The 17,579-nt window shown below is 40.6% G+C and overlaps 2 protein-coding genes across 2 annotated transcripts in view; both read left to right on the top strand.

Moving 5' to 3' along the window:
- Nucleotides 1-17,579, top strand: part of Psd3 (pleckstrin and Sec7 domain containing 3) — a 447,179-nt gene that overhangs the window by 37,986 nt on the left and 391,614 nt on the right. The window lies entirely within an intron of this gene.
- On the top strand, nucleotides 8,928-9,395 carry LOC128119171 (enhancer of rudimentary homolog). The gene has a single exon (XM_052752405.1). It carries the CDS (start codon nucleotides 8,988-8,990, stop codon nucleotides 9,378-9,380), a length of 393 nt encoding a protein of 130 aa, XP_052608365.1. The 5' UTR covers nucleotides 8,928-8,987; the 3' UTR covers nucleotides 9,381-9,395.

Genomic DNA, 17,579 nt, shown 5'->3' with positions numbered 1-17,579 from the left:
TGGACTTACTTCAAAGGCTTAGAGGTGACCGTGTCAATTAATTTTGAGCCTTTTATTTCTTCTCTTTTGAAAATTACAGTCTTCAAATACTAAGTCAGCAGATCTGACACATAGTCTACATTGTAAGTAATGAGCCCCTGAGCTAAGAACTAGCACAGGCTCCATCAAGAGGAGATTAGCATGTTGGGACAAAATGTTGTTTGAAAGTTCTGGCTCATTTGAGATGTTTACCTTCCTGGTAGGTACTGGCTGGAACTGGAATTTTAACCGCTACATTCTTTCCCTTGTAATTTTTTTTTAAAGTACTATTAATGGTAAATAGTCAATTAACAGGTTAAGCTGATATGTGTCAGATGAGATTCAAAGGCAGGGAGCTTTACTTTAGAGCAGTAGCACATTTTGTTGACCTCCAACCATAAAACTATTTTCTTGCTATTTCATAACTGTAATTTTTTGCTGCTGTTATGAATCATACTGTAAATATCTGATATGCAGAGTATCTGATATGGGATTCCCATGAAAAGGTCACTCAACTTCCAAAAGGGGTCATGACCAAAGGTTTGAAACAGCTGGTTTAGAGACTCATGATGCTTTAGAAGCACATTGAGTCCAACTGCTCTCTTGTTTGTGTGTAAGACTGCAGCGGTAGGAGATATTTTCCTCTCTTCTTAGAAAAGATCACCTCATTTTAGAAACGTTTAAAGAGTAAATTGTGTGTCCCCCATTCATGTCACTACCCTAGCAAATACCACAAAATGTAAATGTGTTTGAAGAGAAGATAAGGCTTGTTAAGAGGTAAGTAAGGTATAAGGTCACCAGGGAGAACACTAATGAAATATCATTGAAGTTACACACCAGCAATCTCAACACTCAGGACACTATGGCAGGAAGATCGCCAGCTAGAGGGTAGCCTGGGCTACTTACGTCGGTTCCCGACTGGCAAGTGTGGGCCTGATGTGACACAAGGCCACATCCATTGGCAATCCAAGTAAAGACGCCCCAGGAAACCAAGCCTGCAGACACTAGCAGCCTCCAGAGCCATGAGAACGTGAGTTGCTCTTAGTGAAGCTTCTCTGTCTGTGGTATTTCTCTTTAGCAGCCCGAGGAAAACACAGGATCTCACACAGCAGCCCCAAATGTATGCGAAGTGAGACCTGGTTGTGCTTCCTTGTTTCCCTGCTCATGCAGAATAAACAGGGGTGGTTTTCCGTATGGTGTGAATGAAGCTACTTAGAGATTCATAATCAAATTATATCCCTCCAGTGTTCAGCTCAACATTTTACAGTTCTGTGCTTATTGGCCACTTGCTGATTTAGAGCCTTATTCTCTTTCACAAGCAAGCACATTGGTATTTAAACTGCTGAGAGTACTCAAAACTATTCATTCAACAGCTGAGTACTTATTCGCTCCTTTATCCATCTATCTTTGCAAGCTAAATGCTCAAGGCTGCAACCATTTCTTCAGAAATCTGGCTTTCAAAGGTGTGGGCTTTAAATGGGGAAACAAAGTACACTCTACTCTCATAAAAGGAGCCTATAAAATGTCTCCAGGTGCTCTTCTGTTTCAGGCAATAGATCTGCCAGGACTATATGCCCTGGGGGAGAGTGTGAGGCCATTTCTCTTTGAAGAGCCGAAGATGTTGGCTCCATTGTCCCACCAGGCTCCCTGGCGTTCAGGTTCATTTAAGTCCCACGACGCCAACAAGCCCATTGGTCTCACCCTGGCTGCCACTTCTGGCAGAGACTTCTGCAGAATGAATCAGAGGCTGTCTGCCCTGGATCTTTGAAGTCTCTGAATGTGCATACTACTTGTTTTTAGGTTCGGGCAAGCCAGGGCTACTGCATCACCAAGGATAGAAAGCAAATTTGCATAGTGCTTCATTTTCCAACATCAAAAAACATTCAGTGGCCAAACTTGACTGTGAGTAGACATTATCTGCCACCAGGAAGCCTACCAACCCAAGACATCAGTCCTAGGACAGGGTGATATGCCAGCTTCTGCCCAGAGTACAAGTATCTCAGAGTTCCTTTGCTAGCATGTTCTTGTCCTTAAGGAGGAGAGAGACAGATCTTGCTGGTTAATTCACATCACTCAACATATTGCTGCTGAGTACTTCCTTGTGCCAGGAGTTATGCAAGGTCCTGGAGAACAGCAATGAGTAGACATCTTGTGCTCTGCCCTCAGGGCTCAACAGCATAACTCAGAAGGAGCAAAAGCTGTTTTCTCTACCCCACTACTCACAGCCTTTAACTCTCTTACCTTTGTCTTTTCCTCTATTCATTTGTCCCCTGCACACGCCTACCTCCCAGGGCGTTTCTACTGAAAAGGCTTCAGGAAGAGTGGTGATGCTTAACCCGAGCCATGAATCCCCAGCAGGGGAGTTTTATCATATAAATAATACTGATATATGTCTTTGGTGGACCCTGTACTGTACTTCAGGGATCCCAAATCCCTGTGTGGTGAAATCTGTACTCTGAACCAGCTCTGCTGTACTCTGGAGGTTCTGTGAAACTTCTCTAGAGCTCAGGGAGCTGCCAAGGGCGAGAGGCACCTCAAGACTTGCAAGTCAACAATGAAGTTTGTCATTCGCTAACCAGAAGCTGACCACCACTGCATTTCTCTCTCTCTGCTTATGTTCTAAAGTACCGTGTCTACTCAAGCACCTAGTTTAGCTTCTGCTTCCTGCAGAGATTTATGACCCCATATCCATACGAATAAAAGTCCTGCTGGCAGACAGCCCCAGAGAGGCAGTGGGGTTTGCAGAGAATCACTGAAAAAATGTAATTGCTGGCAGCTGTTAGCCCCAGGGCTGTCAGCCATAAAATTTAACCCTTAATTATCCAGGTATTATATGGGCAGAGACCTCTCTTGATCTAAGACAAGTGTTCACTATAGTCCTGTAATAGAGGACTGTGTATCTGTCATTACCCATTTTAAAGTCTTTGTTTCTGTTGCAGGAGTAACCAACCATTTCTCTTGCTAAGACTTGAATGATGGTGAGTGCTGCTCTTAAATACTGGTCAGCAACATCGACAACATTTCTTTTGACACATCTTTTGTTAGCTTCAACAAAACCTCCTCAGCTCTTACTGAGGAGTTAGCATCTGGAGCTTTCTGCAGTAATCCAACATTGCATCAACCTGGGAAGAAAAGACAGTTTGGCTTGCCTTGAAAATTCAAGGCAAGGTTATACTGTACTCGGGTGTTTCAAGGGGCAGAACAAAAGGATAAAGCGCATAATGCCAGGATTGAGTAAGAGTATGCACAGCCCTTTGTTGAGTGTGACCTCAGCCAGAGGTATGGCTCTGAGAACATAATTTATTTGTTCAATGAATAAGTGAAAGTCTAAGAAAGGAAATTGCTCAATGCTGATATGGTGGATAAATGAGAATCTCCATCAAACCTAAGACAACAAGGTCAAGTTACCTCATCCTTAAACAATGCAGTGTTCTTATTTCCTATGGGGTCATCACAGTCAGAGTTTACAATGCAATTTCAAATTCATTTCAAATGTAACCATCTATTACAGACATGTCAAAAGCAATGATGCCCATGGGCTAAAGGAAAATATTCAGACTCTAGTACTGATTAAACTAAGGCAGGCCCCCTGGATAGATAGCTTAGTGGTTAAAAGTATTTATTGCTCTTGCAAAGAAGCTGGGTTTGATTCCCAGCACCCACATCGGGTGGCTCACAACCAGTAACCCCAGTTCCAGGGGATCCAATGCTCTTGGTGCACATAGATTCATGCAGACACACAAAATCTTTTTTTTTTCTGTAAAAAAAAAATTAAACCAAGCAAACCTTCAATTCATCTGGGAATAGCACTACCTGCCTAGCAGATAATGTGAGTATTCAACGCTATGGCATGTACACAGCATTATGTATAGTGTTGGTAGCCTAGAAGGCGCCCAGTGAAGCTTCACAGCCTCTCCCAGCCCCCCAGAACTGGCTAACTTTTGGCGAGATCAGTGACTGGTTTTGTTTGATATCTTTCTATTCCTAGGATTTTCTTCCCTTTTTATTGGAGAAAATACAACTGAAGAGTGCCACGATTACCTTTCTCTTGGTCTGTACAGAGATGTGATCTTTGTCAGTCCTAGAAGACAGCTACTTAGAACAGTTGCTTTCAAGAGCTCTGTGCTGTTGCTTAGAAATGGCTTGTGTTTGTCCTGGAAAAAAAAAAAAAAAAAAAAAAAACCTTGGCTGAGTTCAAGAGACTCAGCTACTCTTCTCCTAACTGCCTCAAGGCTCCTGATGAATGAATGGAAAGTAAGACATTTGAGAGAGGGATATAGGGACACCCAGCTCCTTCAGGCAAAATTTTCCATGGTGCGTGACTCTTGTATGTGTGTTTGTATGTGGCATCTGCATGTGTATGCATGCACATGCAGAGGTCAGAGTAAGACGTCAGGTGTCCCCTAATGTTCTTCACCTTATTCCCTTGAGACAAGGCGTCCCATTGAAGCTGAGCTCACTGGTTTTTGTTTGTTTGCTTGTTTTTGTTGTTTTCATTTTGGGCCACAAAAGCCCCAGTGACACCGTTTCCATTTCTACCCCTATCCCCAATACTGGGATGACAGTCACATGTGGCAATGCCCAGGTTTTTACATGAGTGCTGGGAGTCCAAACTCAGGGGTGCTCTTATCTACGGAATCTTAATTTTATTCATTAGACCCTTAAAGTTTTATCCCCATCACCAGTAAGAAACAAAGTCACTTCTTTACAATGGCACTTAAAGCCTTTTACAACTGGGACCTTATTTTCCTTGAAAAATCTTATCTTTTTTTTCCTTGGAGTATACATGTCTATCATGTGACCTTCCTGATTTCTCCACCCAAACCCTATTCATCCTGAAGAACCTAGTCTGTGAAGTTTTCCAGTACCACAGAGCAAGATTCTCATGCTACCTTTCTGGGTCTTTCAATATCACAGTCCTTTTCACATTTTATTTTCATTTCTTTGGCTTCACTAGATTGAAAAAAAAATGACAGAAAAGTGGTTCTCAAATGTGGGTCGTGACCCACTTCGCAAACCTCTATCTCCAAACAATATTTATATTACAATTCATAACAATAGCAAAATTATAGTTATGAAGTAGCTGTGAAAATAATTTTATGGTTGGGGAGTCACCACAACATGAGGAACTGTGTTAAAGGGTCATAACATTAGGAAGGTTGAGAACCATTGTCCTAGAGACTGAGACTTGGACACTAAGGTCTTGTTTGACTAGATTAAAGACTGTGGAATAAGTTCATAAAGAACAAAATGATAGGCAGTGGTGGCATGCTTTTAATGTGCCTTTAATCCCAGCACTCAGGAGGCAGAGGTAGGTGGATCTCTGAGTTCAAGGTCAGCCTGGTCTACAGAGGAAGTTTTAGGATAAGCAAAACAAAGCAAAAATAGAACAAAACAGAAGGTAATTTATATTTGTTTAACTGCTACATTGGGGCTGGTGAGATGGCTCAATGGTTAAGAGCATGTACAGCTCTTCAAGAGGACCTGGGTTTGGTGCCCAGCACCTATATAGTGGCTCACAACCATCTGTAACTCCAGTTCCAGGGGCTCCAAAGCCCATGTCTAGCTTCTGTGGGTGTCTATACAAATGTGGTACCCATATGTACATTCAAGAAAAACATTCATACATACAAAATAAAAATTAATAAATCTTAAAAAAATTGCTGCTACAGATAAGGAACTGTACCAGAAATGTTCTAGAATATAATTTATATAATCTTATATAAGCTACTCAACAATTGAGTCAGGATTAACACATTTGCAGGTTAGTAAGCGAGTTTCAGGGTAGAATGAATTGTTTAGACTGATTCAGGCTGAGCTTACAACTGCATCCTCTGTGATGTCCAGATACCAGGCTCTCAGCACCAACCCAGCAGCTCCAGAGAAGGCAAATGATACAACTGAAGATATAGGTTGTCATTAGTGAGCACCACGAACTTAAGAAAGATAAGGAAAGGTAAGGAAAAGAAGCTAGGAGACTATGCAGTAATTCAGCTGTAAAGTGATGCGGGCAAGGTAGGAGGAGTCATAAATAAGAACAGTCAAATGTGATAGGCATTGGCCAGGAGTTACCAGATAGGAGAGCAATGTAAATGAAAGCAGATTCATAGACACTGTCTATACAGCGCAGGCCATGCTTGCTTGTGGTTGCGGCTGAATCAGGGTTGGCTGGTGGCTCTGAGACCTGTCCATTAAGAATCGGGCACAGTCCTGAGACAGGATTTCCTCAACAATATAGTGGCTTTGGTTTTGTCACTGGAGCTGTTACCTGAAGCCTGTTGAAGAAGAAACAAAAAGATTCAGGTCTTATAGAGAAGTTATGTGTTGTTAACATCTCTTTGAAATACTATACAGTGTGTTGCCACAGTATTTCCACCCATAATCATGCATCTAAGAGTAGCCTATAGAAATAATAGACAGGACCCCGACCTGTTGGTTTCTTTACCAGATAAATCCATCAAGTGTATCAAGGATATTGGCAACTGTATAGACAAAGAGTATCCCAGTTCCATAAAACACTGATATGGGGGGCTATTAGCAAACTCTGTTGGCCAGATATCACTATGCACAGAAAATTGGGGGGGGGGGGGTCATGTGTGTGTATCTATAAGTGCTGTGTGTGGAATTGCTTGGACTTCCATTCATATGGTCTCCATAACTCCCATTCCACTGAGCATCTGGAAGGGAAATATCTTTCCACAGGATGTAATCCTAGAAGATAGGTCAGCTGGGAAATCACTTTGGAATTTGAAACCAAGATTGGGGAGGGGCAGGCGGGGTCTATAGGGATTTCTGTCATATATACAATGTAGGGATGTAGATGCTTTCCTTCCCTTCTGTTGTGTAAGTTTGTCAAGCCACGTGTCCGTTCATCTGTTTCTCGTTAGTTTTGTTTTGTTCTAATTTAAATACACACACACACACACACACACACACACACACACACACACACACACTAAGCAATTTTAATGAAGAGAAATTCCATTTTCTCTTGAATTTTCTTTGGTGATGAGATTCACAGAAAGTTCCGAATTAAAGAGATGTACAAGTTAGAGTCCTTACTAGAATTTAAAACCAAATGCAGTTCCGGTTGTCCCTTTGTGTCACTCTTTCCCTTCAAGTATGTTCCCTCATTCTTCTGATCCTCCTTGTGAAACCACATTGGAAAAATTCAGTCTTGAAACAGTAATAGCAATCAGGGTTGGGGGTTCTTTTCAACAAGAAAAGATAATCCAACAGAAAGCTCTTGCTGACGCTATCCAAACAGATATTCTGGTTTAGAGAGTGTTGGGATGGACCCTTACTCTAGTCTCACCCATTGAAAAGCTGTCTGGACAGAGTGCGCTCTGCTTTTCTAAACCATATTGACTTTCAGCTTTAAACAGTCTTTATGAATGATCTGGGTTAGTTCAGAAGGTATAGCATTCCCCAAAGCACTAGCTCTTCCAGCAGCCAGATTTTCAAAGTGAAATGGCACAGAAGGAAATACTTCATTGCACATTCTGAACTGACTTTCAGGTAAAGTACAACTTGGATTTCCATATAGAACATATTTCTTCATGGTTGTTCCCACAGAGTCTATCACTTGATCTCAAGGATTTGTATCTCCTTTATTCATGATGAAAGAAGGCCCAACAAAATCTGACCCTGAGTAGACAACTAAAATGCGTGTCACATAATAGACACCTTTTCTATGGCAACACATCATATAACATTCAGAGCATATACACAAACATATGTAGAAAATTCACTTGACTAGCTCCCTTCGACTTTGTCTATCTCTGAAGTCATCTATTTCCCATTTTGCTTCAGAGTTAGAAGACAATAGTGAGCCAAATAAAGGCTAGAGAAGGTAATTTTTACATAAAAAGATCAAGTCTCGCAATGTCTTTCAGAGTATGATACTGGAACTCTTTGGTAGTCCAGAACATTCATTGGCCTCATTCCTGACTTTGCTCTCCCTTTTTGGGCATACCACCAGTGACAGGGGGACATACTACTTCACAAATTAGCTTATGCAGCAAGATCATTACTTACATTTTCAGTAATATTCTGGTCCACACTCCCATAGCCTCTTAGCAGGTTGATTCCAGTAGATCATGAATCTTACCAGGTGGTCTTGCTAGTTCTTCTTTTCCCATAAATAACATCACTGATAGATTCTTCACACTGAAGCACATGATCTTCTAAAATGGTAGAAGATTTATGGGATCTAAAGAGAAAACAGAGAATAAATCATATTTTTAACAATGAGAGAAAACCAAGTTCAAATCCTCTAAGGTATATTTGACTACACATATACTCCTAATGGGTTGGGTGTTGAAGCCAAGGACCTTCTACCCTGCCAGTCCCCTTTGTAAGCACTCTCTTCTGATCATATGGCTCTTCTTGTCCTTCCGGCATGTTGTGCTATTTCTGTAGCACAACCTTTGTCCAAGCTCCCTCTGGTTGAAAGGCTATTCCCCTGGGTCGCTGTCGTGTGCTCTCCCATTCTTTTATGGCCACATTCAAGTAAGATGAGTCCCCTCCCCCACTGAGTCACTCACAAACCCTTCAACTACTTCATCCTTCTCTACAGATCACAAATGGTGTCCCATTTGATAATACTTGGGATCTCACAAACTAACCCTTTCTTCCTCAGGTCTGACTCACCAGCATGGAAAGTTCTACTACTAATGTATTGTGGACCTTGAGATTTCGCTTCCTTCACTCATCATTAAGATCTTCTAAGGCTCGGGGATTAAAAGATCCTTTTAAATCAAGGCATGGAGATACTAATAGGGAGCAGAAGAATCCTTTGGTTGTTTAGGTTGGCTTTAAGGACAGGTAAATTCTAATTGTGTAGAGGAGGAGGGGCTGAGCACAGACAGTACTAAAGAGAATAAGATATGGCTCTTGGTGGCGTTGCGGCTGAGCTCGTGTGCGGTGGCAGCCGTGTTAGGAGCGGCTGCAGCAAAGCGTTTGGCGCGATGTCTCACACCATTTTGTTGGTACAGCCTACGAAGAGACCAGAAGGCAGGACTTACGCTGACTATGAGTCTGTGAATGAGTGCATGGAAGGTGTTTGTAAAATGTATGAAGAACATCTGAAGAGAATGAATCCCAACAGCCCCTCCATCACATACAGTATCAGTCAGTTGTTTGACTTTATCGATGATCTGGCAGATCTCAGCTGTCTTGTTTACCGAGCTGATACACAGACGTACCAGCCTTATAACAAAGACAGGATCAAAGAGAAGATCTACGTACTCCTTCGTCGACAGGCCCAACAGGCTGGGAAGTATTTGAGTTGGAAGCATTGGGGGCTGAGGGTGGGCTTGGAACAGGTGCTTACAGCGTGCTGTAGTGAACATTTTGTATGATAGTAATCCTGTTTCCATTTTGTTACTAGAGCCAAGATTGAATGTATGACACCATAGTGAATGACCTTTTCATTCGAAACCACCGTTGCCCCTTTGCTCCTTTCTTTTTTTACTTAAACATTTTTATGATAATTCAGAGAGAAAGTGTTCTTTGCCAGTTAAGGTTGGTTCCAGACCTGGAAACTGTTTGTATCTGCTTTACAGCAGTGAGTGCACCAACCCTTTGTGGGGGGTAGGGATGGTGATGAGCTTAGTTATGTCCTCTGGGAAAGTCTTAGTGAAAAATAAAAAATGTTGTGAAAAAAAAAAAGATATGGCTCTTGAAGACACGCAGGATAAAGGCCTGGGTTGTTCTGAGAATAGAAATGCTGAAGTCAAGTTTATCTTCCTTTACGTCTTTGGCTTCATCTGGCCCTACTGGAATGAGCTGCCACAACCCCTTAAAAAAAAAAAAAGCCTAGGTCTGACCATTTACTCACTGCTAGAAATCATCTCATTTATGAACTTAAATAGTAAACTTAACCCATTTAAAAAGACCGTACCATGATGGCCGCGATGGCTCGAACCTGTTTCCCAGCACTTGTATGGCTGAGGCAGTAGTCTTGCCTTGAGTTTGGGTCAGCTGGGATTCCAGGAAGGGATTCTGTTTCTAAATCAATAAATAGACCAAAGGTTCATGATGTGGTCTGCAGATAGACAGGGCACCACAGTGTGCTGGTGTGTAAGACTTCCCAGATTCCAGCCACATAATCCCACCACAGTCCGGGTGGAGTGCAGCCCAAGTCAGTCCAACCCCAGTACCCTGAGCTTGGTTAAATACACTGTACATTTTTTTTTCCACTTGCAAATACATCTGTATTAAATTCAGGGAGTTGACCTAGAAGATTTCTGGTGGATTTTCCCACTTTGGATTGCATGACATCAGTTGAGCTTCAACATTCTTAGAGACTCAAGAAGTCATGGTGAGCAGCAGGTAGAAAAGGAGCAGTGGTGGCTGTGGATGTCCACCTAGGACAAGCTTGGGGACAGTCTGTGGAGAGGAGAGGCTGGTCGCTTGTCACAGTGCCCCATCTGCATGGTGAGGGGATTTTTGGGGGGGGGCGTTTTCAGGACAGGTTTTCTCTGGGTAGCTTTCCTTGGCTGTCCTGGCATGAGTGGATGTTTTTAGTTCTAGTGAATAAACATTACACAGAACTTGGGAGGGCAATAATATTTTGTGGGTAATCTACAACCCACAGGCAACCTCTTGTGCCATTTGTGGAAAATTTTTCAGGAGTATAGTGTGGTTTATTCCTCTAGTTCTATACCCCCAACAATCTCTAGAATGTTATTTCAGTATTATAAAACTAGAGGGCACATCCCTAACATTTGAAAATTATAATGACCAGTAAAGGGTATCTTTTACTTTATTTTGGCTGAGTCTTGTGGCAAAAGCTTGTAGTCTCAGCTACTTGGGAGGCTGAGTTAGGATGACCAAAAGTTCCAGGCCAGTCTGTACAACATAGTGAGGCATTATCTAAAAATAAAAAGGAAAATGATAGCTGAAAATATAGCTCAATGATACAGCTCTTGTCTAGTATGTATAAACCCCTGTGTTTTATCCCTAACACTACTAGCTTCATAGGAAACATTGATTACCATTACATTAATTTTCTCTTTTGTTTGCATATATATTTGTTAAGACTTAGTCAAGGAATAGACTGGATATTTGTTTGTTTGTTCATTTGTTTGTAGGGTCTCTCTATGTTACCCATGCTGGCCTTGAATCTCTGGACACAAAGAATCCTACTTCTCAGCCTGCCAAGTATCTAGGGCTACAAGCATACATCACTGCCAAGTTATTAAACTTTTTAGAAGACAGTTATTATCATTTGACTGTCCTTCAGAGTCGTGTATTTGAACATTTTTTTTCTTCCGGTTGGTGGTACTGTTTGGAGAGGTTGTGTAACCTTTAGGAGGTGCTGCCTTGGTGGAGGAATATGTCCCTGGGAGCTGGCTTTGAGGGTGTATAGCCCTGTCCTGCTTCTTGTGTGCTAATGGGACCAGATAGCTTCCTGTTTCTGCTAGCATCCTTCTCCTCCATGATGCACTGCATCCTTCTGGGACTCTAAGATAGAGTAAGTTCTTTAAGCTGCTTTCAGTCAGGGTATTTTTTTTTTTTTTTTTTTTTTGGTTTTTCAAGACAGGGTTTCTCTGTGTAGCTTTGCGCCTTTCCTGAATCTCGCGCTGTAGCCCAGGCTGGCCTCGAACTCACAGAGATCCACCTGCCTCTGCCTCCGAGTGCTGGGATTAAAGGCGTGCGCCACCACCGCCCGGCCAGTCAGGGTATTTTTATCACAGCAACAGAAAAGTAACTAAGACACCAGAACAAGTAACAATAGCAACAACAACAACAACAAAATGCAATTTTCCTAATGCAAAAGTGAGATTATTACTTAGTAATAACAAGTGAATTGGTCTATTCTGGTGATAAACTGGTCACTTACAATAACTATATTAGAAGCAATTCTTAACAGTGGCTATCTATTAATAGTAACATAGTGTTTTATCAACAACAAATTAAACACACCTACTTTAATTGGTTGCCATGGTAGTAAATGGAGATACACAGAAATATTTACACCTATCAAATTTATTCTTAGCTCTTGAAACATAATTCATTTTAGGTACTAAGTCATTATTATGCAGTGCTATAAGGTGTTTGGAATGATATATCTGTGTTAGTAATGAAAAGATGTGCAAATATGCACAGATACATTTGTGACTGATTATTTATAATAATAATATTTGTGTTTGTTACTCATAAAAATTTCCTTAGTGAATCTGATAGTTAAAAATGAAAATGTAATTCATTATCATTACTCTGCTGGTAGATCATCTATTGTGTTGGCTTTGGACATTCATCCACCCTGAGAAGGTAATTGTCAGGATGGAAGAGGCCTCAAAATTTTAGCAAGAGGTCCGTTAATAGCTAGCCAGTGAACAGAGGAATTGTGGGAGAAAGTCAGGGAGACATGTCAGTTGCCTTCTGATGAGTCTAACGCAGTTAATGTGGCATTTTACTCCAGGTGTCCTTATTGGAGATCTTTTAGTCCACTTTGCCTGGACACAACTTTGGTTGCAAATATATTTAACCCTCTTCAGACTGGTCACTTCATTAAAGATATCCCACAAAAGTCAATCCAGCAGAGTAGGTAGTAGAAGTCCCTGAAATTTGTCATGTTAATATGTGTGTGTGTGTATTTAATAATATTACTCTTTCATGCTGTGATTTTTCCCCAAAATGTAGTATAATAAGCATTATAATGCTGTTAACTGTTTTTAGCATAGCTGACCCATTACCTTTGCATAACAGAATTCTTTTAAAGCATATAACATCACTGCTATTTTCACTTGATTGTGTAAAGTTTTGACTAGCTATTTATTGAGAGTAGTAGTATTTCTACTGTAATTGAAATCTTTCATTTCAGCAGTTACACAATAAAAAGGGCTATTTTTTTTTTTACTTCACTTCCTGGAATGTGCTGACACCTGTTCTGCTTGCTTTGACCTTGACAACTCTTTCATTAGGCAGAGAACATGGAGGATGTATTAGAGATTGTGTTCCAGGTGTGTATCGCTTCTGTTGACTGTCCATTAACCAGAACCAGTAATGGAGCCCCACCTGGATACAGTCATGCTGGGAAATACAGTCTTCTTTTGTGCCTAGGAGGAAACTAGCTCGGTTTGGCAAACACATCATTGTTTCAGCCTTGCTTCTCTTTACTGATGAATCCATTTTCAACAAGAAAAGGGGCCTACAAGGAGAATTGTTTATCTATCCACATTTTTTTTTATACCTCAAATCAGGCTGTCCCCTGAAGGCTGTGAAGTTACCAAGCTAAGTTCTTTCTGACTGAAATGGTTGAGCAATGAAGGCATGGCATCTGACAGAAACAAAGGAGATACAGGAGGAGAAGATAATGTTGAAGAGGGATATGAGTATACTCTGAGTATGGGGAGCACTGGAGGATTATTTTTAGGATCTGGAGATAATCTTAAACATTGGCTCCACAGTGATTCCTGGGTGCTCACTTTTTATCTTACCGAGTTTGCACCACTTTACCATTTATGTGATTTCTCCCACCATTGAATTTAAGATTAAACTCTTTCTAAGATGCAACCTTAAAAGCTAGAAAAAGAAAAGCAAATAAAATCCAAAGTAAAGATGGAAACACTTGAGCTTGAAACTAATAAAATAAGAAACAGAAAAAAGAATATAGAAAAATCAAGGAGGGGTTGGAGAGATAGCTCAGTAGTTAAGAGCCCTTGCTACTCTTCCAGGGAACCTGAGTTCAGATCACAGCACCCACATCTAATGGCTCACAGCTAACTGTAACTTCAGCTCCAGGGGAACCCAATACCCTTTGTGAGCCTTTAATAGCCTTTGTGAGCACCTACATACAGGTGATACATGCATACATAGGCACATATGCATACACGTATGAATAAAGATAAATCTTTGAGAATATATAAAAAAAGAAAAATCAAGGAAATAAAATATTGACTCTTTGAAAGGTCAGTAAACTTGATGAGCCTCTGGCCAAACTGATGAAAAAATAAAGACACAAATGTTCAGTATCAATATCACAAGTCATGAAGACATTAAAATAGTGACAGGGAAATACCATGAAATACTTTATCTCAATAATGTAGACAGTATAGACGAAATGAGTAACTTGAGAAGATATATATGTGTGAATATTGTTATGGCAAGTCTATCAGAAATGCCTATCTATTTTTAAGAGGCTTTTTGTACTGGTCCAATGCTTAATTTTGTACATTATGCAACCAGTAATTTGGTGAATTAGCTGATTTTCAAGTTCTAAATCAATTTATATTAATATGATGAATTCCATTTTTTCATGACATAGTATTAATTTGTTTGGCAGCTATGACAAAACACAGATTAAGTGGCCTAAGTAATTAAATTTATTTATTTGTTTATAATCTGGGTGCTAAATGTCCAAGATCAAACTGTGTCTTACTCATTTTATGAACATAAGTCCTATTGGATTGGGGACCCACCTTTATAACTTTATTTAATCTATTTTGTTTATTTGTTTGTTTGTTTGTTCTGAGATAGGGCTTCTTTGTGTAACAGCCCTGGCTGTTCTGGAGCTCACTCTGTAGACTCAGAGAGATCTTCCTGCCTCTGCCTCCCAAATGCTGGAATTAAAGGCAGTCCCATCCATGCCATATCTGGCTTGTTTAATCTTAATCAGTCCCTTAAAGGCCCTGTTTCCAACTTCACTCCTGTTGACTTAGACTTCAACAAGTAGGTGTTTTATCTAAGAGGGTACAAGAATGCCCATGATAATTATCCGTTTTATATGTTGCTGGATTCATTTAGCTAGTTATTTTCACTACATCAAGTTTTATAATAGATATTGCTCCATAGTTTCTTTTCTTTGAAACTATTTATCTGGTTGGGTATCAAAGAAGTGCTGACCTTCCAAAATAAATTGGGAAATGTTTTTCCACTTGCTTTAGAATTAGTATTATTATTATTATCTGTCTGTAATGCCATCCAGGCATGTAGTTTTCTTGCAAGTATTTTTAATTAGAAACTCATTTTCTTTTAAAAAATGTATATACACATACACATATCTATATAAACACATGTCTAAACATGTACATACTTTGTTGACAGTATTCACTAAACTTTATCTCTTTAGAGCTACTGAAACCAAAGGAATTCTTAAACAAATAGTATGCTATTGTCCAAAATAAGGAGAGAAAATTCATTCATTGTTCATGGACTTTTGTTGAATATCTCCTATGTTCTATGTTCTAGGCAAAATGGTCAATGCTAGAGTTTTTTTTTTTTTTAAGGTAAATAAATGATGTGTATTTTTGTGGTGGGCCAGAGTTGTGGATGGTGAAAATATTCACTCATTGAAGTCACCCAATAGCCCACACCCCTGTGGAGTCAGTCCCCTGCCTCATAATGTAAACTTCACTAATGTTGAGTATTGTCTGGTGCACTCTGAGTATCATCCCAATGGCCATGCTTGTTTTCACTTTCCCGCCAAACATCCCAGAGCCTTGTGTAGTCAGTCCTCTCCCTCAGTGAAGATATGTTTATTTATTAAGTACACTCAAGGGATGAGGGCCCTGGCCGCCCTAGAGAACTGTCTACTGTGATCCAGTGAACTAGGGCTGTTTATGCAAAAGAGGGATCGAAATACAACAGTTCTAATTGGTCAGTGTTTGGTTCTGGGTAGGGCCTAGGTTCCTATGACAAGCCACTTTGTAGCAGGGGGTAGTGCTTAATTTTGACTCATTGAGTGTTATGAAGGTCCCCTGAGGAGATTGATTAAGCATACCATGTCCACAGTACTCTTTAGATTTATTTCACCCGCCCCACACTTTCTGCCTTTTGAAGAGCTCCATTTAGTATGAATTTTTTTGGTAGTGGGGTAACAGTTCAGAATTAATTTCTTCCTTCCTTCCTTTTTTTTTTTTTTTGTTTGTTTGTTTGTTTGAGACAGGGTCTCACTATTTAGCCCTGGCTGGCCTGGAACTCACTATGTAGACCACACTGGCCTCAGACTCACAGAGGTAGGCTTATGTCTATCTCCCAAGTGCTGGGACCAAAGGCATGAATTACTACACCCATCAAATTAATGATAGCTTTTAATTGAGAGTTCTTTAAATCCTAGAATGGTGGAATTTGTTAATCAGGAAAGCCCATGCTTCCCATTCATAGAAAAGGAAATGAAAGCCTAAGAAAGGACAAATGAAACTGTTTCTCCATTCACACAGCACTTCTGACATTTTACTATGTGGAATTCTCCCTTACCAAGTTAGTCTTCAATTATTTGGGGAAACCAAATATGTGGCCTACAATCTGATCTCAGTAATACCCACCTGCAATTAGCACCATGTCTCATAAATTAGAATACTTAGTCCCTTAAGGCTGTTCCACATCAACTGCTAATAGCAGGTCCCACGCTGTAACCTCTTCTGCTGCCCATCCAGCCATGAATCAGTTCTGATTTATTTCCTAGAATGTCCGGGAACTCAGTAAGGCACTGTGGTGAAGGATGCCTCCCAGGAATAGCCAAAGATGCATGGGCGTGGAGATGGTGCTGTGGTACTCGGGCTTTTCACACCCTCACAATACACAGTATGTTCAAACTTCAGACTCATCAAATCTCTGCCTCCATAAGTTCTGTTTTTAAGAATGATTTTGAAAAAGAAAAGAAAGATTTATTTTTATGTGTATGGATGTTTTACCTGCATGTATATCTATTTGAATGGGCTTGGAGGCCAAAAGAGGGTATTAGATCCCCTGGAACTGGATGCAGATGGTTGTGAGCTACCATGTGGGTACTGGAAATTGAACCTAGGTCTTCTGGGAGTGCAGCAAGCACTCTTAACTGCTGAGTCATTTTCCAGCTTCCTTTTTTTTTTAATTAAAAAATTTAGTTGTGTATGCCTTTCTCTCTCCCTCCCTTCCTTCCTCCCTCCCCCTCTCTTTGTCACTCTCTCTCTGTCCCCTGTCTCTGTGTGTGTGTTGCCGTGGAAGTTAGAGAACTTTCAGGAGTTGGTTCTCACCTTGTACCACATTGGTCACCTGATCTATCTTGCTTGTCCCTATTTTAAGAGTTTTTACTGAGACCAATCCCTCGTACTTTCTCCCTTCCCTCAAGGTCGGTGGGTGGTTTGGGCTGAAGGGTCCAGTCCTTTAACCTGAGGTGGTCTTTTTTGAGGACCATCCTCAACCAGAAGTTGTCTTAATTAACCTACCTTAATGTTCCTCATCAGCATGAGCTTACGTGGATTAAAGGGGTCCTTTATGAGTATCAAGGCACCCCTTCTCTCAGAAATTCCCACAGGTTTGAGGAGCCTTCTGCCGTGAACCGGGACAAAGGCCATATGTATCTTATGATGGTTGGATAGAAGTGAGCTGGGACCTCTGCTCCCTGCCGCAGCCTTCACTGCGTCCTCTTGTCATTCACTACAGAGTGGTTGCATCACTATGCTGTGCTGTCTCCTTGGAAACATCCCAAGGAAATTTTATAATTTGAATACACACTGGAATAGGTAATTTCCATCGTTCACTTCTATCTTGGGGAAAATGTTAAGTAAAATATTTATTTTAGTAAAAATATGTTTTTCTATGGAATCCCCCTTGCATACCAATGTTACTTT

The sequence above is a fragment of the Peromyscus californicus genome, unplaced genomic scaffold, assembly GCF_007827085.1.
Source record: "Peromyscus californicus insignis strain IS unplaced genomic scaffold, ASM782708v3 Scaffold_23__1_contigs__length_62951481, whole genome shotgun sequence".
In the NCBI taxonomy this organism is placed as follows: domain Eukaryota; kingdom Metazoa; phylum Chordata; class Mammalia; order Rodentia; family Cricetidae; genus Peromyscus; species Peromyscus californicus.
The sequence above is the reverse complement of the archived record's forward strand: the minus strand, read 5'-3'. Positions and strand labels throughout refer to the sequence as shown.

Excerpts from the sequence above, each read along its gene's own strand:
- LOC128119171 (XM_052752405.1), top strand. The coding sequence starts at position 8,988 with ATGTCTCACACCATTTTGTTGGTACAGCCTACGAAGAGACCAGAAGGC.